The sequence below is a fragment of the Rattus norvegicus genome, chromosome 16, assembly GCF_021556685.1.
Source record: "Rattus norvegicus strain SHRSP/BbbUtx chromosome 16, alternate assembly SHRSP_T2T, whole genome shotgun sequence".
Classification (NCBI taxonomy): domain Eukaryota; kingdom Metazoa; phylum Chordata; class Mammalia; order Rodentia; family Muridae; genus Rattus; species Rattus norvegicus.
Window position 1 is genome coordinate 4,384,728 of NC_141549.1, and position 21,646 is coordinate 4,406,373.

General features: G+C 42.2%; 1 protein-coding gene across 5 annotated transcripts in view; it reads right to left on the reverse strand.

The window, feature by feature from the left end:
* The window catches only part of Cacna2d3 (calcium voltage-gated channel auxiliary subunit alpha2delta 3), an 823,841-nt gene that overhangs the window by 209,321 nt on the left and 592,874 nt on the right, over window positions 1–21,646 (reverse strand). For 2 of the 5 annotated variants that reach the window (XM_087588098.1, NM_001443920.1), the window contains 1 exon segment: window positions 16,108–16,125. In XM_087588098.1, the coding sequence (XP_087444224.1) occupies window positions 16,108–16,125 (18 nt within the window). 5 annotated transcript variants of the gene reach the window in all.

Sequence of the window (21,646 nt, forward strand, 5' to 3'; positions counted from 1 at the left end):
TGCCAGGCCTCTACTCCTAGCGCTTCATCTGTTTCCACGGGTGGCACTAGACAGGGATGGGGTCAGTCCCGAGGGTGTGGCCACAGCAGCATCCTACCTCCAGATCCCTGGTTCACGGCTGGCCTGCTCCTTGCTATACACCATTTGCCTTCAGAATTTCCCTAAGCCTCAGTCATATGCCCAGTCCTTTTCTGTGTGCTATGAGAATAACTAAGCACTGGGCTATTTTCCCCAAGGAAGCCCAGGCTTGCTTACAGAGGCAGAAAAACCAATGAGACAGATGGAGGAGATCTAGGAGAGGCTGGCATGCTGGCCTCTTGTAGTAGGCAGAGTCTGTCTCCTTCCAGTCCAGCTTGGGTTCAAGTGGCCATCTTGTACTTATTGAAACCAGTCACAAGAAAATGGCAGCTACAAATGACTCTCAAAAGCTGGCTTAATAAACAGGAAGTAGTTTCCCGCTTCACTCCATTTCCCCGCTAAATTATCGATACATGCAATAATAATACCAAGGTAGAAGTTTGGAAATTGCCCTTTTCTTCCTGAAGATATCAACCCCTCCCTTAGATAGATCCTCTTCACCCTTTCCAACCACACGGTTTTGGTGACCGCTGACACCTCTCACCTTGCACATGTGGCTAGGTTGACCAGCTGGAGGGTTTCTCGTGCACATGTATATACCACCTAGGCTGTAAAATTGGCTTATTAATTGGACACGTGACCTGTGTTTCCTGGGATGTTTTGTCTTTTTGTTATCTCAAGCTGGTGGGAAGATCCTCTCTCTGCTGGGTGGGTATAAGAACCTAAGTGTGGGGCTCATCTCCCCTCAACACAGACAGAAAATTAAACCCTCCCCAGAAGAAAGAAAGCAAAAGAAAGAGAGAGAGAGAGAGAGAGAGAGAGAGAGAGAGAGAAAGAGAGAGAGAGAGAGTGAGAGAGAGAGTGAGTCAGTCCTTGGAGGGGAAGAGGGGAAGGTGGAAGAGTGGGAGAGGAGGGAGGGAAGGAAAGTGGAGAGGAGGGAGAGAAAGGAGAGGGGATAGATGAGAGAAGAGAGGGAAGACTGGGCCTGGGAGATACAGGCAGGAAGGGGGGGGCTAAAGAGAGTAAATGGAAATGTAAGGGGGGGCAAGAACCTCTAGATGCCTTCATTCCTAGGGACTATTTTTATAACAGCTATGTTGTCATTAAGAATTTATGAAGAATCTTCACAATGAATAAAAGCTCGGCTGCTTTGAGATCACCGGTAAGAAGTTGCCACCTTGGGGGTCTCCTTTGGCCAACAGAACAGAGATGCAGACACAGGCAGTGTAAGAGAGAGCAGGCCTAGAGCTGGTCAGATGAATGTGGCCCTTCAAGGGGACTGGGGACAGTGGTGGCTACCGACCAGCCTCTGATTTTGAAGGACCTTTGTCTGCCTGGCCGTTTTAAAGTCTCCATTATGAGGAAGTTGATCAGGCCAGGGGCAGGATACTGTCTTCTCCTGCAGCTGGACGCCCAGGGGGTAATCCAAGCCTTAGCGGGGAGGTGAGCTGAGCATTCAAGCGAGTTAAGAACAGACTGCTTGGCAGAACATTCAAGGACTGTCAGGTGGGTTCCAGATCTGCTCAGCCCCAGAGGCTGAGGCTGGAGGGAGGGCTGTGCACAATGGCAAACTCTACTGGAAAGACTGGTTCTCAGCCAAGGGCAAAGGCTAATTCATTTACTCTCCTCCAATACACCATTTCTTCTATAGTTCACGTCTCCATTCTTCTGCTTTGCTTATTGAAGCTGATCAACACATTGACTAGATTAACAGAGTGTATGGTATCCATCCATAGTACTACCGTACATGGATATTTTATACAGGAGGTATAATGCTTAAATACAAACCCATGTTTCCCCTGTTTCCTTCAACACCAACAATTAACCACACTCAGCAGTCTGTAAAAGGACACTGTTGCCATCTAGTGGTAGCCTGTGTGAATTGCAGGCACACTGCCCTAGGAGATAAAAAGCCATTTTCGAAGTATGAGGTTTTCCAGTAAAAACACATTTAAAAGGCAGCCGGTGTTATTTAATAGCTACCTAGTTGAAGCATAAGCTGCATTAGCTATTAGTTCTGTCAAAAAACATTCGCCTTGACAGGAAAGGAATATTACTAAGATGTAGAAAAACACAGCTGTGCTCACCTTTGAATACCAAGTGAGGCATTTTGAATGGAAAATGACAGATTATTTATTGCTGTGGAGTCTGGGAATGCAACCAGGGAGCCCAGAAAAAGCCAAGTCCTCTAAGACCCACCTTCTCAAATGCAGTTTGCACACAGGGCAAGTTACCTTTCTCATGTTCTCTCCTTGGACCCATGAAGTCTGAGATCTTGGGGGTTCCCAGAGGCCAGGCTCTGGGTGGTACATAATGAGGGAGATTGTGAACAGGGGGAAAACATACGTCCCCCATGTTCTCCATTTTACACTACTAAGAAAGTTCCTGAAAGTCACCAAAACGACTCCCATATAAGTTAGCGCACAGGAAGAACAGAGAAATGGGTTCAGAAAGGGGACACAGAAGCAGGTGGTAGCTATGCTGAAACTCTTCACAGCTAAAGAGTCTGGACCTCCCCCTTTAAATCCTTAAACACAGAAGAGCCCCTTTATGTCAGTCACCTACCACTGCCCCAAATACGTTGTTCCCACTACTTTCCGTTACACGATACGATGACACAACTGTCTTTAATACCAAAGTAGGATGTTAGGGGAGGCACCTAGTAGGGACACATGAGTGTTGCAGACACGTTCAGTGCAACCATGGCCCTGATGAAGACACAGGCTGCCTTCAGTTGGGCAAGGCTGTGAAAGTCCATCCTGGGGTGACAATGAAACCAATGTCACCCATGGGAGCCAGGATCAGGCAGCTTGTTGGATACCAGCACCATCTGGCTCAGGCTGACCTGACTGAAGTCTTTGCTCTCATAATCTTTGATTTCCACTTTCTGACTGTTGAACAGAGGCCAGTTTTTGTTTTTGTTTTTGTTTTTTTTTTTTGGTTCTTTTTTTCGGAGCTGGGGACCGAACCCAGGGCCTTGCGCTTCCTAGGTAAGCGCTCTACCACTGAGCTAAATCCCCAGCCCGGAGCAGAGGCCAGTTTTGACATGCTCTCTGTGACTTGCTCTCTGTGACATGCTCTCTGGGACTTGCTTATTTAAGTGTTGATTCATGAACATGTTGCTCGGCAATCTAAAAAGCCACGTGGAAATGGGAAGGGAGTCATTTGGCTCATTGGTAGAACTCAAAGACTCTCATGTCCCCATGGTAAGATGAGAATATATACGCATATATTCTGAGGATGTTCAGGGCACAGAGGGTGGTGTGGTCGTAGACCATCCATATACATTTATAATGAACTCAAAATGTAATTTTCCTGGGCCCTTTGTGTTCTAGTTCCAGAAAGCAAGTCCATGTGTGATCTCTTTGAGACCCTAACAGAGCACCTCACGTGAGAATCTGGGTAAATCCCAACATTCGGAAAAATAAACTGAGTAGCAGAAGTGTACCGTGGCATGAGAGTGTTTGTCTAAACTTTTAAATATACACAACGGTGATGCCCGTCTGTTGTGTGGATATGGACTCTCATAGAAGACAATCTGCACCAGCAATTGGGACACTAACGTTAGCAGAAATCGGAGATCGTAACCCAAGCAGGCATCTGCAGAAACTTAACAAAGGGCTATTTGCAAAGGTGCAGACAGAATGTCAGGTTCCCCCAGGGAACAGCACAGTTTCCAGGAGTGTGGGCTGGGGATAGTGGGCACAGCCATATATCAGGGAGGGGAGTGGAAAGAACAGCTGTGAGAGCCGAGGTGGATAGGCTGGGCATTCATGGCTTTCAGGAACAGCCAGGATTTCCCACAAGAAGACTTCTCTGGCAAAGATACCAATGAGAGTCAGAATACCCCACAGGTGAATGGTCGGTCAAGGCAAGCTCTTCGATTTTCATGAGATTTCATGCCATCAAAAACAACACAAAAACACAACTCTGAAATGGACACAATAACAATTTCAAGTCTTAAATGTTTTCTTTTTCCTTTTTGAGCTCTTCTTGTCTGTATGACTGAATGTTTGAACAGCAAGGAAGCTTTCCCTAGAGCCTTCTCTACAGAAACACTGTGTAAATAAAAGCACTTGGTAGCGTGTACCTGTGGGGAGAAAAGGTAATGCTGCCGAACAAAAGAGGGGATTATTTAAAACAATGATAATAAGCCATAAGTCCTGGGTTTAAATCCCTTTCTACACAAAGATGAGAATAGCCTGTTACAGCAACCTTAGTAACACTGGCACTGAAGTGCAGGTCTCACAGGACAGGTTGAACACAGTATCTTGACTCTTAGCATTTTTAATGAGCTTTATGGCAAGGAACGCACAAAGGCAACTCTTTTCCTTTCTTGAGAAGCTGATTCTTCCGGTGCATGCAACTGAGAACACCAAATGCTGTTTAGACTTCTGCTGTACAAGGCATTTTTCAGCAATTTTGCAAAGATGCTCTTATCCTAAATAATACACAGCTCTTGCAAGACGAAAGTGGGAGAATAAGATGCAAATATGAAATAAATAAACGTTAAGCAGTGCTTCCTCTCATCCTGCCCGGGATTGTCTTGGTAAATTATAGTCTTTCAATCCATAAGAATGATACTTAAATGTTAATTTGCTTTTGTCTAAGATGGTTTCTGGTTGTTACTCTGTGTGTGTGTGTGTGTGTGTGTGTGTGTGTGTGTGTGTGTGTGTGTGTGTGCGCGCGCGTGCGCACGTGTGTTTTAAACCGAGTTGCTGTTGCTTGCGTGGGAGATGCTGAATTCTGGCGAGACCCTGCTGCGATCTACATTGTCTGACTACAAAAGTAAGCACGGCATCCTCTTTGAACTCCGGCTGCATCTCCTGTAAACTCACTTGCTGAAGTTGTTTTGTTTTCTTTCTCTTTTCAACAACCGAAAGACGCCTCTGTGAATCACAGTGCTGAATGAGAGCTGGAAACGTCTTGAAGGGAAACCTAGACTCGCCCTTGCAAGGAAATGGCTTATTCCTGAGTAAAACGCCGCCGTCTCTTCTTCCCAGTGACCGTGAGATAAAGCCATTAAGCAGGGAATATAGTTTATAAGCAAACATTTCAATAGCATCAGCATGTTGTCTTTGACCGGGAACACATCTATAAATAAATCTGTGGTCAAAAGAACACTACTGATTAACATCTGATTAGCATATCTGAACGCTGTCTTGGAGACTGCTTTGTTTGTTTATTAGGAGTGACCTGCTTATTTCCAGAGTGCCCAGGAATGAGCACAATGGGAGTGATCACGGAGCACTGGATTTGGGCCAGTATTCATGATGAGCCTGACACACAACCGACACAAACCCCCACCCCACGGTTGTGGCCAAACATTCATAATTTCACAAACGTGGTTTAGACACCTCCCAAATAGATGCCTGAAAATACAGCCAACAGTTGGAGCTTCGGGGCCCAGGGACAAAAACCTTCCCCTCGTTTAAAGACCCCCTGAAACGTGGCTTCCTCCATAAAACCTTCCCTAACTAAGTGGAAATGGGAACCAGATGTCCTTAAACCCCACTACAAAGATAATCATATTTACTCTACAACTGAAGATACCATCTAGGCCCAAATCTGTGCAAACTGTTAATACAGCTAAGTCTCTGAGCACGATGGCTGGAAGAGACACGGGAAGCCCGTGTATAGCCCGTGAACTCCGAGAGCAGAAGGAAAAGGAGAGAAGTCTCCTCTTTCTTCGAGCTTTTAGCAGAGAGCCTAATACACAAGTGCTCGGTAAATGATCCTTGAATGAATTTATTCCAACATCATCCTTTTGTTTATTTTGCATAGGAGGCTCAGAGAGGGAAGGAGTCATAGGGAGTCAGTAGCAGAACTCAGACAAGATGCCTGTGTGCGCCATGCCTCCGTCCACGTGATTAGCCTGACAATAATGGCGGCGAGAAGCTGGTACCTATACGCTGCTGTGCCTAGAAGCAAACAGTGCAAGCAGTCCAGGCTATGCCACAGAACTAAAGAAAAACAACCCGCCTTTTAAAAGCAGCTTAGTTAGCAAGCGCAAGGCCCTGGGTTCGATCCCCAGCTCCGAAAAAAATAAAAGAAAAAAAAAAAAAAAAACAGCTTAGCTGAGCACTGTGACTTCAAACAAACAGACCTCGAGTCAACATCCAAACTCAGTTCCAGTCTCTTGAATCAGGGTGCTTACTTATTCTTCTATCCCTGCCTCTCTCCCTCTGTCTCTCCATTGGCTTATTTCCTTACCTGTGCATCTATCCATGCATCCCCCATTGCCATGCTTTCTACGTACCTGGCCTTAAATCTAAGCCTGGCACATACTTGGTGAATTATCTGTGCCTGTTAAACATATAATGAAAAAGAGTTAAAAATAATCAGAAGGTAGCAGAGTAGAGGTTTGAGACAGCCTCCATGTTTCTAGAGACCAAGTACAAATTATTCTGCCCCCAGAAACCCTTTTTAGTGGTGTAAAATATCATGTTTTACTTTTGGGAGCTTAGAAGGCAGCAAAAAAGGCAACCAATAAAACTACCCTTAAAATAGAAATAGCCCATATGAGTTCTTGAATGACTAAGCAGAATTATCAAGGAAGCACATAAGATAGTGCTTGGCACCCATGCCATGTGTGGCTAACCCCACAAGGACCACTCCAGGTTAAGAGAGAAGCTTTTAAGTTCCCTTTTTATTACTCTAGTGAATTTGAACGTAGTCTCTCAGTTTGAGTCACTTTTTTTTTTCAGAAAAAATTAGTATGCTTTTCTTTTGTCCCATGACAGATCATCATGGATTTCAGAACTAATTGTGCTTCAGGAAACAACGAGGGTGTTAAATAATGACCTATGCTTGTTAAGGGAGGTTGGGGTGATGGAAGGACACAACAGGGAAATACTTGATATGGAGGAAGAGAGCCAGTTCAGAAGGATAGCTGCTTTAGTGATACCTAGCCTTCAAATCACCTAATGCATCTCAAGCCTGGGCAAGAAGGGGTGTGTGCAATCTAAATAAGAAACTTGCGAGTCAGCAAATGGGTCAACTCTTCGAGATGTTTCTGGAAAAAGAAAGTCCATAGCATGGCATTAGTCCTTGCCTGCATTTTTCTACCTCATAACACTTGGTTGCATTTTTTCCAAATCCTCTGAGTTAATTGGGATAGGGTAAACATCTAGCTTTTGTTTTTGAACTGCACAGTGTGGCTTTAGGGAATTGTATGACTTCACAGTTTCCCCCAAAGCATCATTTCAGGAGAATCCTTTGCTATGGCATTTGCATGGTGTCTCGCCCACAGCCATCTTTTTTTCCCTCTAGGGGATGGGTTACATATATCAGTCATCTAGGGGCCCAAGAAGCAAATAAAATGACCAGGAAAATGATTGGGCAGATGAAGTCTGACCAGACCCCATTGACAGATTTGTAATAAAATTTTAATAAAACATAAGGAATCCTGTCAATGAAAATTAGATTTATTCTATAGCAAAAAAAAAAAAAAATCCAAAAGATCTAAAGGTAGGATTTCCCGTGAGTGATTAGTCGGTACTTTCTCTGGACTCACTGGGGCCTTATTAGGTTTGTCTGTCACATAAGAAAAGCCCATCTAATATAACCAATGAAAACAGATTAAAAGAATTGGTAGTAAATATATACTGATTTGATATAAACTTTCAAGTATGGTTTTCAAACCGATCACTGGGTTGTATTGTTCTTTATTTGCTTCTATATAAGAATGGTCTTTGCATATTCTCTCTCTGCTGCTGTCAGAAAAATTACACTCGTGTGTGTGTGTGTGTGTGTGTGTGTGTGTGTGTGTGTATTAATCATTTCATTAAGATACTCCATATAGTGGTCCTTTCAATGGCACATCTTCCATGACTTGACCAACTAAAAAGTATAGATAGTATAGATTCATAAACCACTTTTTGAGAAAATACAACTAGCATATTATATGGTGGGTATAGGCATTCAAAGTCTATCAGCACACAGAAGGGACTTCAAATAGTAATCCAGTTATTTGAGTTCAAGATTTCATGTGAGCCTATAAAAGTAATGCTCAGAATTATATCTGGAAACAAAATGTCAGAATCCTGGGCATCGGGAGATGTCCCATCAAGCTTGCCCTATTGGTGATGTCATGGTATTGCCATGGTAACCCTGTCCCAAGTCACTAAGCTAGCTTCTTTCCCTACCACACATTCTTTTCTGTACAGAAGGAGCAGGAGGAGGAGGAGGAAGAGGAGGAGGAGGAGGAGGAGGAGGAGGAGGAGGAGGTGTCTACATCTCTGTGTGATGGAAACACAGTTGAAATAAAACAACTTTGACTAATGGTATTCTTTATACTCAGCTGTTCTCTGGCTTTCAAGGGAAAAGGCCATCATCTCCCTTGTTAGATGGAGGCAGCTTTCCTCTGCACCTCTAGAGGGTCATAGTTCATTACTACGCTTGATGTAAGTAAATACTATGGGTTCACATTTCTTAAATGAGTGAGAATTCTTAAATTAGACTTTGATTTCCTTAGACACTTAAAAGGCTAAGTTGGGGACCAAAAGAATCTTAAGATTTTATGGATTTTGAAATAGGTTCTTTGGATATTTTTTGGGGGGTGGCAGGTTATACTTACCTAGTTCCAGTGCTTATCTGAAATACAAGTCACCAAGTTATATTAAACAAGGTAGGGTGTAACTGGAGTTATCAACAATGCCATGGCCCTTGCAGAGATCAGCTATATGTCTACCATGGAGTGGAACTCTTGGACACTAGGCCCTGGTATTACCTTACCCTACTCTACTATGACAATGAGAAAGATACTGTGCCATGGATCAAAAAAAAAAAGGATGTTTTAGGGCTTCATGCATCTGCCACAGACTGGGAACTTGTATCTTGAAGCACAAGGCAGGGTATCCCCTTCTGCAGAAAGGATATCCACTTGTCTCATGGTGAAAACAGGAAGAGAGGCTACCCTATCAGTTCCTTTTCCAAATAGCAAACTCAACTTTATTTTCATAGCTTTCAGCCAAGTGGCTCTTTCCTGTCCCAGAGGAGAGGTGGAACTTGACCCCCACAGTGTAACCATATATCTGTCATTGCTAAGTATTCCTAGCTTCAGCTCACTTTTCCTTTAAGCATCTGCTTTGAACTAGGCTTAGGTTGACTGGATTAGTAAATGATTTTTCTTCTCAGCCAGAAATAAAGATTACTAACAAACACAGGTATTTTTTAGAATTGTCCCATAGGAGGCAACCCACTATGACCCTTCTGAGTCTAGCTATCTCTACTATGAAACATTTTAATTTTAGAATGTGGGATTTTCACCTTTCCCTTTTCTTCTACAGAAAGACAAACTCCGACATTAGGTTAACTTCTGTCAATCTTATCCCATCTAATATATTATAAGTAATGCAGAGGCCGGGGAGAGGGACCAGTGCTTAAGAGAACTTGTTCTGCAAGCTTGATGACCTGAGTTCAAACCCCCAGGAGCCATGTAAAAGTGCTGGAGGTGGCCATATGTGCCTGTAACTCTCATGTCAGGGGGCAGAGACAGGAGGATCTGGGAGCTAACTGGTCAACCAATCCAGGTTCATTAGTGACCCTGTCACTAATTAGATAATCAACATTCTTCTCTGGCCTCTGCATGCATCTTCCCTTTCCCTCTCGCTCTCTCTCTTCTCTGTCTCTGACTCTGACTCTGACTCTGTCTCTGTCTCTGTCTCTCTGTCTCTCTGTCTCTCTCCCCCCCTCTCTCTCTATATATATATAACATACACACCAAAAAAGTAAAATAATTAGTATATTAGCATGAATATAATTAGTACCTCATTAAAAATAGTGTTTATTTTATAAGATTAAAAGCATAAAACTATATTAAGGAGAAACAATAAATCCTTGTTTTCCTGCCACCGGGAAATAGCTACTATTAACCTTTCATTTTAGGTTGATTTTCAGTGCTCTTAATATCTCATCCTTTTTAAGTTTAATGACTTTGTAGCTATTTTCCTATTTTGGAATGTTTTGGCACTTCTTTGTTGTAAATAAAATTGTAAGTCCTGGGCCAGTTTAAGCTAGACGCTGAAAAAATGAGATTATTAGATAGTTGTGTGCAAGCATGACATATTGTGGCACACATTGGAAATATTTGTAGTATAATAGTGTAAATGCTGAGGTACTTTTCAATTTGTATCTTCATTAAAACTCCTGCTTTTACTTTTTAAAAAATGTTGATTCTCAAAGTAGTGCATAAACACTTTAAATAGTCACATAAATATCAAAATGGGGTAAACCTAAGTTAAAAACATGATGTGAGGGTGCCTACCACTGACAGATAATTAACTTGGTAAGAAACGGAAGTAGTAACTGGGTCTGGTAGCACTGGACCATAATCTCAGCTAGGCCAACCTGAACTAAAGAGTCTAGTTCAAAATAAAAGATTTTTTAAAAGAGGGTCGAGGCTATAGGGGAGTTCAGTGGTATCGGGTTTGCTTAACATGAACAGAGCCCTGGGTAGAAATGGGAGGGGAACAAAGACGGCATAGTTGTTCTGGTTCTGAATTCTGTTTTATGGTTTTGTCTTATTTGGTTGGGGCTTGGGGTACAGAGTCTGTTCTTTAGGCTGGGGTTGTCTAGAACTTGGTGCTATCCTTTGGTCTCAGCCTCCTGGATGCCACAACTCCAGGAGCAAGCAAGTGCCCCTAGTGGGTAATGAAGCACATTGAATCTGAGTGCCATGCGCTCATAGCATGGGTTAATAAGAAGGTAGAGTATGACCCTGGGAAAGGCATCAACAGGGATACACTTGCATGTGAAATTTGGCAAGTTCTCTTCCTCTTCTGTGTCACAGCTACCTGCATGGGCTACTACAGATTGATGACAGGGTAAAATATCAGTGACCACCATGGATGGGTACCACAATGTCACTCAGATGTCCATCACAGTGGCCACAGGACAAGCTGCCTGTGCCTGCTCTATTTCCACATCACTGGTCTTACTTACAAACCAAACTCTATAATGTACACTAGTCTATAGGGTTACGTTCCTATAAAAGAGCAAATAATTAGGAGGGGAAACGGGTCATCAACAGAATTGATAATTATTCACATGAAAAGTAAGTTGTGAAAAATGCCAGAAGCCAAGGTAAGTAGTTGACACGTGACTACCCTGCCCATTACTGCAACTGCATAACTTGCGTGCAACTGCCGTGGGCACTGAACTCCTGCAGTTCCAGCAAAGACAGCTTTGCAAACCTTTCTTTTTACCATGTTCTGTCACAATTAATTTAACAGTTCAACGTACAGATCCTAAAACTCATATAGAAGGATAAACAAATGCCCTGCAATTGCTAAAAGCCAATTACACAAAAGGAGGAGGTGGGCCACAAACAAAATGGGTGAAGGAAGAAGGGAGAGAAGGAGAGAAAGGGAGGGGAAGGGAGGGAGGGAAAGAAAAAGAGAGAGGGGGAACTTAGAGGGAGGAAAGGGGGAAGATGGCAGGTTTGACTTAGATAATTAAATAAAAGTTTTCCCCTGAAACACAATAAAAGAAAACCTGGAGATAAATTAGTGCTTTCATTTATTCCCCCAAATATAATATAAGTACACAAAGAAAGCGCAAACGGATTCAGGGCTCCATTTACCTTGGTGCATGGGGAGATTAATAAAACAGTTTATCCTGAGAAAAAGACCCAAACTGGACCTCCATTTAAGAAGCTAATTTATGCAGTCCCTTGCACAAGTTAAGCAGTGCAATGTATCACAGCAGGCACAGAACAACAGATCTTGAACCCTGCTGTGTTTGTTCAAGAAGGCAAGTTAAGCTATTCCTAACAGGAAACAAAACACAGGGTTGGGTCATTAAACCGGGATCATTTTGCCATACTGTGCAGCCCTGAACGCATCAATGGCTGTTCCAAACGGGATTAGAGATGTGATTTGCTTTAACTATGGTTGGGAGAAAAATGTTTTTGCCCTCTCAGAATTCTAAGGTGGATATTAACTACTATACAGTCAGGTAAGGTAGATTACCCAGGAAATGGTCAAGATACAGTGTTTGGCAGATTCTGAAGCTGTGTAAATGAAGGGTCAAAGGTAGTAGTGTCTGGACAAGGTAACCACACAGATGGTCAAGTTTAAACACATCTGACTAAACACTCAGGGCCATGATACATTGATTAAATTAGGCACCCAGCTTGAACTACCTTGTGGTTCCCACAGACAGCACTCGGCTGAAGGCAAGGGTGGTCTATTCAACAGCCTGAATGGGCACTGAGAAACAGCTTTGGCTGTTTTCATTATGTGACCATTATAGAATGCAAACTCTCATCTACTTTTCCCATAAAAAAAATACTGTGTAAAAGAAAATAAATGTTTTTAAAGGCGAACCTTGTTCATGTAGATCTCCTTCCCCAGAGTGCCACTAGGAAAACGGGTTCAGTATTGAACAGTGAGAAACACTGGGATGGGAGGTGTGAGACGTACATAGGTCCAAGAATTAGCTTGGAGGTGCTTAACAGTTATAGGTTAAATAAGTAAATAAATGTCATTTTCTCCAATTGCTGCTCTGGAAAACTCTTACGATAGTCTAAAAGAGGCCTATTGGAATACCTTCAATCCTGAAATCATGAATATCATAACTTAGACATAAGCATCATTGATGTCTAGTACATTAATCACAAGAAGGGCACTCTTTTCAGTGGTAGACAAGCCAAGAGATTAAAGTAAGCACGTTTGCAGAGACGTACTATTTATAGAGAAAACAGTTGTGGGTGATACTCAAGCACTCAGCATAAACACAGACGCCATATGGTCCAATGCATTTGTTCATGACCTCATCAGAAAAGAGGGCCAAAGACATAGAGACTGGTCTGCTTCCCTTCATGCATAGAACACAAAACTTGGCAAAGAACTTATCATAACCGTGTCCATGATGGCAAAACCAATGGGTAATGTCAACGGCACCTGGAAGACATTTCTCAAAATAATGGACCCTAAGCGCCTTTGATTTGTTGGTGTTCCAGACTCAATCTCCATTTCTAACTATTTGGAGCATTTCTAACTATATGGGGTATACCCCATACCTACACAGTAGCTAATGAGGGACTTGGGGTGCTGAGGGCCTGTTGGCTTCATTGGCATCTCTGTGTATCTGTTAGTGTTGAATCAAGATCACAAAACACATGCAGGGTACCTTGCACATAAATGCTCCCTTGATCAGCTTTGAGGTGTCAGGGACCACATGAAATATTTGTTGAAACTCTATGCTGTAACTATCTTGTATAAGCTACATCTGTGCCAGACAGAGGTAGAGAAACCAGAAAAGCAGTCTAATATTCTCACTAAAAAATGATGAGCCTAGGAGCTTAGAGAGGCTTGGTAATGTGTCCACAGTCATAGATGGATGACGACTAGAAAGACAACCAGCACTGGTCCAGCAGGGAGCTGGGATATCTTAAAGAAGCCAAGGCTTACAAGACCCTTCCTCCCAGTCAAGGTGTCTAGGTAGTCATAACTCTAAGGACAGGGAAGAAAATGAACAGGGGGAAATCATGACAGTTAGATAAAGAGGATACCCCATCAATAGGATACTCCCTTTTAAACCCTGCAGCTCAGATAAGTGAGGTTTATACACAAGTGTTTTTCTCCAGAGCCGGGCGTTTTACAGGAACTGTCCTCAGAATTATGAAGCCATTTGAAATAGAACTCCTATAGTTTTTAAGGCCATGTGTGATGTTAGAATCCAGGGGCTGCATAGGCAACAATCCCTTGCAGCAAGCCTCCCTTTTTACACACACTGAGGCACCAGATGGAGACTCTACTCTCTGTGTGAATATAGTCAAACCTCTCTGGGCCGTGGACTCTCTCCTGGAGAAGTGAGTGTACTGGAGGCCACATATCCTGCTCCCAACCCCTTTCCCTGCCTCCTGCCTGGGCATCAGAGAGTCTGGCTTGTGCTGTGGTCCCCAGAAAGGTACAAAAAGTGACCTCATTCTTCCATGGACTCCAAGTCCTCCATGCTCAGAGACCTGGCATGCTGTCTTATATCTGGTGCTGTGGTCCAAACTCTTTTCAGAGCCCCCATCAAGTTGGTACCTCTTCCTTTGTCTATCAATGGCCATCTATTAACTTTTCTAATAAACTCCTTACTGGACAGAATTCCAGCCCAATGTTCTTCTTGAACCTAACCTTCAAAACCTTTCAGGACCTTCACTATTTTAATAGAAAGAAAAAAACCAAAACAACATGCTGACAGTAGGAAGCTGAGCTCTTCCCTGCTAGTCAGGGCTATAGAAGTCCTTTGGACTGTGTGCCATCTGCTGGAGACAGGGGAAGAATTGAGCAAGCAGCTCAGGAAGCTTCCTTCACTGGGTTCTCTGATCACTGTAGCATGTCCTGCTTTGAGAGCAGAGGGACTAAGCTTGATGACATAAGTGCCGTGGAGAATCACAGAGCCCACAACACTGGCAACATTGCTCTTACTGCTGTCTGCCTTGGTTTGTTTGAACTTTGTTTTAAAACTCCATGGCTGATAGTTCTTGAGGAATCTTTTACAAGAATCTTTTTGGTATATGGAGCAGAAGAACTGACTAAATGCCTACAAGGTAAAGCGGCTCCATTTCTGACTTGTTAAGTCTTTTTCTAAAATAAGATTTTTTTTTCAAACGTGGGCAATTAAGAAAGCATGCTCTATCAAAGGCATAAAGACTCCCAAACAATCCCGATTCTGACTGTCTATTTACTCTGGAAGCCGTTGCTATCGTGGATTCCTTGAACTTTTAATGAAGTGTTCAGTCCTGGTATGATGGTACTCAAGTGGAATCGAACATTGCCATGAGCCAAGTCACACACTAGCATGTCTCGCTTTGTTTAGATATCTCAAGTATATCTGAGTAATTGTGTAATGGTTTCTAGGCCGCCAGTCATCCATATGTTCTGAACAGACTGTCCTTTGTACAACAGTTGCGCACCCTCTTGATGAGGAAGACTGGAAGCATCCTGTTCTAATGCAGAAATCTCAAGATGCTGCTTCAATTTCATGCAGGCGCCATACCTTAACTCTTGAAACTAGCCCACATCTGGTCTCCAGAAACTGCTGTGTCTTCCAGACGGCTTGTTATGTTTGTGGAATACATGAGAATAATGTAGCAGGCATGGCGTGACATTTTTTTTAAATACCATAACTGTCCTTAGGATATAACAGCATGCCAAGAGGACAAAAAGGCAAAGCCATCACTGAAACATATGGAATCTTTTTGGACAGAGAACATTCTAGATGGTGGGCAGAGATCATCTCAGATACACAATGAAGACCAGTGAAAGGGTCTGGCCCTTGGCATGGACTCTGCTCTAATGTTCTTTGGATATTATAGGCCATAGATGAAAGAAAGATAAGAAAACTATTTTGAAATTTTGTTTTTTTAATTTTATACATCAGGGTGTCTTGCCTACATGAATGTTGGTCCTGTGCTGTATGCATGCAGTGCCAGAGGCAGCCAGAAGAGGGCATCATACCTCTTGGAACTGGAGTTACAGATGGCTATTAGCCTTCATGTAAGTTCTAGGAATTAAACCTGGGTCCTTTGAAAAGGTAGCCAGTGCTTTTAACCCCTGAGTGATTTCTCCAGCCCAGAAACTACTTTTGTAATTAATGAAACCCATGGAACTTCAGAGTTCAATCGGTGGTCCAGAATTTAGCCATGCTCACTAAGCTTACAAAGCATCTGCATTATCTTTCTTCCTCCCTAGGAGATTTTCCAGGAAAGTCTAGAATGCTGTCTTTGAAGGATTGTACCCAACTTACTCTTGACCTGCATATTATTTGACAATTCTTAGGAAAATGCATGGGTATGGATTCACTCGTTAAGCCCTGGCCATGAGAGGGTTCTTGGAAAGGACTAATGTAGCAGGGATGAGGATTGTGGTGAACACAGTCTAAGGGTCTCTGTGTTCTCATCCGTCTTTCAGTTTGTGAAGTTGTGGGAGGAAACCCTTTCACTGGTCATGAACAGAGTCAAATGCACAGCACCATGGGCATGCATGACTGTGAGTTGTGGCAATGACTCAGATGGGACAGAAAAGAGATTACCTTTTGAGCCTGAGGGAGCTGAGAAAACAGGAGGAAGACAAACAACAAGAAAAAAAAAGTGTTATATACGAAGTTAGCTGTAAAACATCATTGTGTTGCTACTGGCAACTGCAAAAACCAAAACAAGGAGGAAAATAAAATCAATCTTGGTTCATGTTTTAACTTTAAGCTGTAGCACTGGTTAGTCAAGACACTGTGCAAATTTGTGGTACCAACAGACACTCTGGGAGGTTTGCGGCAATAATCTGGGAATCCCACAACCAAAGCAGTGCGGCAAAGTAGAGCTGGGCCTGCTATACTCTTGTCCAGATAGCCAAGGACACAGTTCCATACCCAGTCCTTCCTCACACAAGCTCCACAAGCTGGGAGCTCTCGCCAAGGGAAGGACTTTCCTTATAATAACTATGAGGAGTAGAAAGCAAGGGAGAAAAGCTGTTGACCTCAAGCAGGTAGCAGCTAGGCATGATAGGAAACACTCTAAAGTGCAGGATAACCCCCGTGTATAGGATAGCACTTGAAAACCCACGACAAAGACTTACCCAGGCCATAACTCAACAGCACCAAACCAGAGAACTCCTGCTAGCCTTAAAGGTAACATTGGCAGAATTGTATGTTTTTAAGGCAACTTTCCTTGCTTTGCAGTATATTAACTATTCCTTTCATTAGTGGTTAAGGAAGCATAAAATAGATTTGTGCACGTAAAATAAAGCATTCATAGGCCAAACCAGGAAAGAATGGTCAATCCATAAAATAAGACACAACAGCTTTGCCAAGGGTATGAGTAAGGAACTGGTATTAGTAGTTATACAGAAAAAGACGAACTAAATATACGATCTGTAATTTTCTATTTTCCCATGGTGAAACTCTCGGTCCATGTCACTGCACTGTGATTGTCATTTTACATGTAGTGCTTTGAAGAGCTCATTCCTAATCTGAGATGGGATTAACAGTATTTCTGTAATCAATACTTCTTCTAGGAATCATATCACTGGGAAGACTCAACTTTTTATCACATAGACTAACATTTGTTAAGAGTGAAATTGGCACCAGCCACTACATTGAAACCTTCTCTCTACATTATCCCATTAAACCTCATGAGCCAACACCAAGTACTTCCAACCTACATATGAAAATAAAATCGATACTAAAGGTGCCCCACAGTTCATAAATTAAAGTTGGAGGCAATATTGTCTCAATCTACAATGAATAAAGACCCTGGAGACTCTTAAGCCATACCTGCAAAAACCAAAACAAGGAGGAAAATACTCATCAGCCTCAAGAGTAAACACAGAAGTTGCAAAGGATACAAGATAATGCGATGTGACTGACCAGCCAGAGCTTCTACTTAGTGTTCTGTCTCTACGCTTCTTTTCACCTTGGGAGGAAGGTTGTCTTTGTGTCTATTAAATCAGGAATCCCACCTAACTATCCTGAATCCCAAGTCCTAAGCTCCATCTGCAGATGGAGCTCACTGGTGGGTAGAGGGGATTACTCAAAGAATTCAATGAAGAAGAGAATTTTTACAAAAAGCACACCAGGAAATCCCCACCACTCCCTTTCCAACTCTCCTTCCAAACTGTTGTCCCTATTTTAAGAAGAGATGCCCAAGCATGTGTTTCTGATTCCTTCCTTCTCAGTAAGGGTACAGCTGTAAGAAAAAGAGATCATAAGAGTTTAGGGACAAAAAACTGTTATCAGGACAGGCTAGCAAGAGGGCTCAGCAGTAAATGTGTTACCGCCAAGGCTGATGATCTAAGTTCCATCCCCAGGACCCCCTTGGTAGAAGGAAAAAAAACTACTTTCAGTAGTTGTCTTCTGTTTCACAGACGCATACCATGGCCCACCTACCCATCCCTTATATCCACACAAAATATAATAAGTAACAAATATCTTTCATAGAATGGAAAAAAACTGGAACACAAGCAATATGGGGTGAAAAATCCTTTGCATTTGTGGCATGAAATACAGAGAAGCCTGAGGGAATAACAAAGATCCAGTGTTTCTTAGCCACTGACAGAAGCTACTCTTCTTTCATGAAGTTTCATCTGGTTTAGACAGGAAACAAGACTCTGAAAGAGGCATCCACTTAAGCACATGAGAAGAAATGCTGGAAAGGAAAATAAGAGAGTAGGCCTTTGTGGTGATGTCCTCCGTTTAAGGCTAGCCTCAAGCTCTCCACAAAACATGAGCTTTCCTCAAAAAATAACTCACAAGAACAAAGAACAGCTTTCCCATTGGAGAATTGGACTAACAGGAATTATAGTTTACCATGCCCTAAGCAGGTTGGTCTCCAGGAAGGAGCTTCAGAATAGACCATGATAGATTTAGATCAGCTCATCTACAGTCACAGATGCTGAGCATGGGAGTAGCCCCCCCCCAACCATCAGTCACCTAGCATTCACAAGTCACATGCAGAGCCCAGGACTAGAAGCCAGATCAGTTAAATAATAAGTCTTCTTTATCTTCTTACTGGACATCCAAGCTCAAGGCTATCTTGTATTTAGCATATATTAAAGAAAATGTGGGTAGGATCACAAAATGGTTGGAGAAGCCAAATATTGGCTGGTCAGTTGGTTTGACTCAAGAACAACACTGATTGCCTAGTTAAGGACTGTCTTCAGTCAGTGTTGAGAAGGAATCTGATGTCTGAGGCCCACTGGAAAGAATATCATAGTCCATAATCAACTCATATTATAGGCTAACATCTCAGAAATAATCCTGCATGTGATGAGCTCTTAAGGTATCATTTCATTTTTCTTTTTAGTTTTGAGTAATTAATACTTGCCAGGTTATCTATTTTAAGCCTTTCTCTCTTGCTAGATCCCCTTCAGAAGAAGAGATGAGACTTAACCGGTGCCTGCATCTGGCATTCTTACCTCTGTGAATACTACTTTTCTCATAAACCCAGAAGCCTTCTCAATAGACAGTCCACGGTTAAAACCAGGGTAAGAAAAATAAGGGAACTGTCTTTAATCTCTACTTTCCACTAGAAGATGCTCATAAATAAGATGATAACTCTCAAGAGGAAAACATTTTCTTCTAGAACAAACAGAAAGCTCTTAGAGTTTTATATGGCATATACTCACATCTATACATGTGCCATAATCTTTCTGTCCACAAATACGCATAAGGCAACGTTGAAAGTATGAGTTTTTTCAAAAGGCCATGGAGAGATGACTCTCTTTCCATACCATGGAGGGTGTTTTCTACAAAGCCACCTTGTTGAACATGGCCTGCTGAGGGACCTCACATTATCAGGAGAGTTTGGACATGGGAAGGACTTCCTATGGGTCATCAGACTGGGACACAGAAAGACTCAGATTGGATCTGCAGGAGAGAATGAAGAAGAAGAGGACAAAGGAAGATTGACAGCAGTAATAGTGACAGTCTGGTTTCTACCACAGTCTCCCAGAATCTGGCTAAATGTCAGCTATATCTCTTTTTGTCTTCATATGGGTCAGATATTAATATCAGTTTCCATTCACAAATTGGGAAAGCTACAGTAGTAAGAATGGTCAAGTAACTCACCAAGGTACAAACTGTTCTGGTTTGTTTTTATTCTGTTGCTCTCATAAAACACCCTAACCAAAAGCAACTTAGGGGAGGGCTTATTTCAACTTGTAGGTTAGAGTTCATCATTGATATAAGATAGGAAAGGAACTCAAGCAGGAACTTAAAGCAGAAGCTAGGGTAGAATGTTATTGGCTGGTTCACTCTGGGTCCAGTTTATCTAGTTTTCTTAGACAGGAAATGCCACCACCCACAGTGGGTTTGGCTCTCCTATCCTATGTCAATTAACCATCAAGAAAGTCCCACATAACATAGACATTCCCATGGGTCATTATGATATGAGAAATCCCTCAAACAGGACTCCTTTCTCAGATAACTCTAGGCTGGGTCAAGTTGATAATTACCATGAATTAGGAGAGTCTCTCACCACCAACCCCATGTTCATGTTCTAAGTCCAGTATCTCCATCTCCCTTTCTCTGATACAACCATTAGTCTCACAAAAGTTCCTCATGAAGATTAAGCAGAACTTGCACCAACTCAATTACCTGAAGAGTTCAGAGACCTCATATCATGCAACATGAACATAGCCATATGAGGAACAGGCAATGATAAATCTTGGCCTCACACTTTATAGAAGAGCCTAAATGGTGTCCACCAATCTCTTCAGCACATAATTGTGTATTTGGTGCAGCATAATGGGTATTAAGTGCCTTCTGTTGTTACAGACATTCACACATGTTCTTCTCTCATCCTGGAGCCTTTCCTCAAATCTTTCCTCCTGAGCTTGTTACATGGCATTTTCCTCCAGACTGAAAATTTCCTCCAGGAATAGCGGTGATAGAATCAAGAGGCCTCAGAAATAAACAACTCAAAAGTCTTAGGAAGTTCATAAAATTAACAAGATCCATAAGTTTTCTCTCCAAATCTATGGGATTTGTAAACAGATGCTGGAGAGAGAAGCCACCTCTCTGATATGTCAAGCTGCCTACAAATCATACAGAGATTTGCATATATACATGTATGCATATATACATACATGGATAACCCTTTTGTGAGTTTTCACCTATGTTGGGATGTGCTTTTTGGTGCTTGCAACTCTCATTGTATCCCATGATCTTGTAAGTGACTCCAATAAGACTCATGAGTTCTTCAAGTTGGAATCTAGTAAAATGGTTACTGAGATCTGTCATTGATTTTGTATTTGGGAGTAGCATATGTTTGTTCTCATATCTCTTAAGAAAACTGATAAACTGCCACTGGTTCCTCTTTCTAACATCTCATTGCATGCACCCTTTTATTATCTAGCACATTACATTATCCACACTGCCAGTTGAAATGACTACCATTCTGTCTTTAATTTTTAACAACAGAATTCCAAATTTTAATAAGACTTTGTTAAAGACTACAATCCTGAGTAGACAGGTGTGGGTAAGTGAATTCAGCTTTGGTCAAAGAGATGCAGTTAATGTGGCTTTTCTAGCTGGTGCCTTTAAAAGGACTTGTCCAATCCTACTCTTATAAAGGTAGACGTGATAACTAGATCCTTTCTTGAGGATGGTAGCTTACTATGGGATGTTTTGAACAGCAGCAGTGATGTGATTATTATAGCTGTGGCATGCTAGCCACTATTCAAAGTGCCTCCCTTCTGTTTACTAACTGAAAATCATATAACCTTATTTAGAAAATCTGTGTTAGAACTCTAGTAAAAGGATGAAACTACAAAGTCCTATAGCCATGTAACACCAAAGACACTATGCTGGCTAATTGTTGCTGTTTTTGTTTGTTTTTTGTTTTGTTGGCTGGTTGGTTTTGTCAACTTGACATAAGCTAGAATTATCTGAGGAGAGGAATCTCAATTTAGAAAATGTCTCCATCCTGATTGCCTGTTGGAAAGTCTAGAGGGCATTTTCTTGAATAATGGTTGATATTGGCAGACCCAGCCAATAGAGGTAGCGCAACTTCGGAGCAGATGTGCTGGGTTCTGTAAGAAAGTAGGCTGAGCAAGCCATGATGAATGAGTAAGGCAAT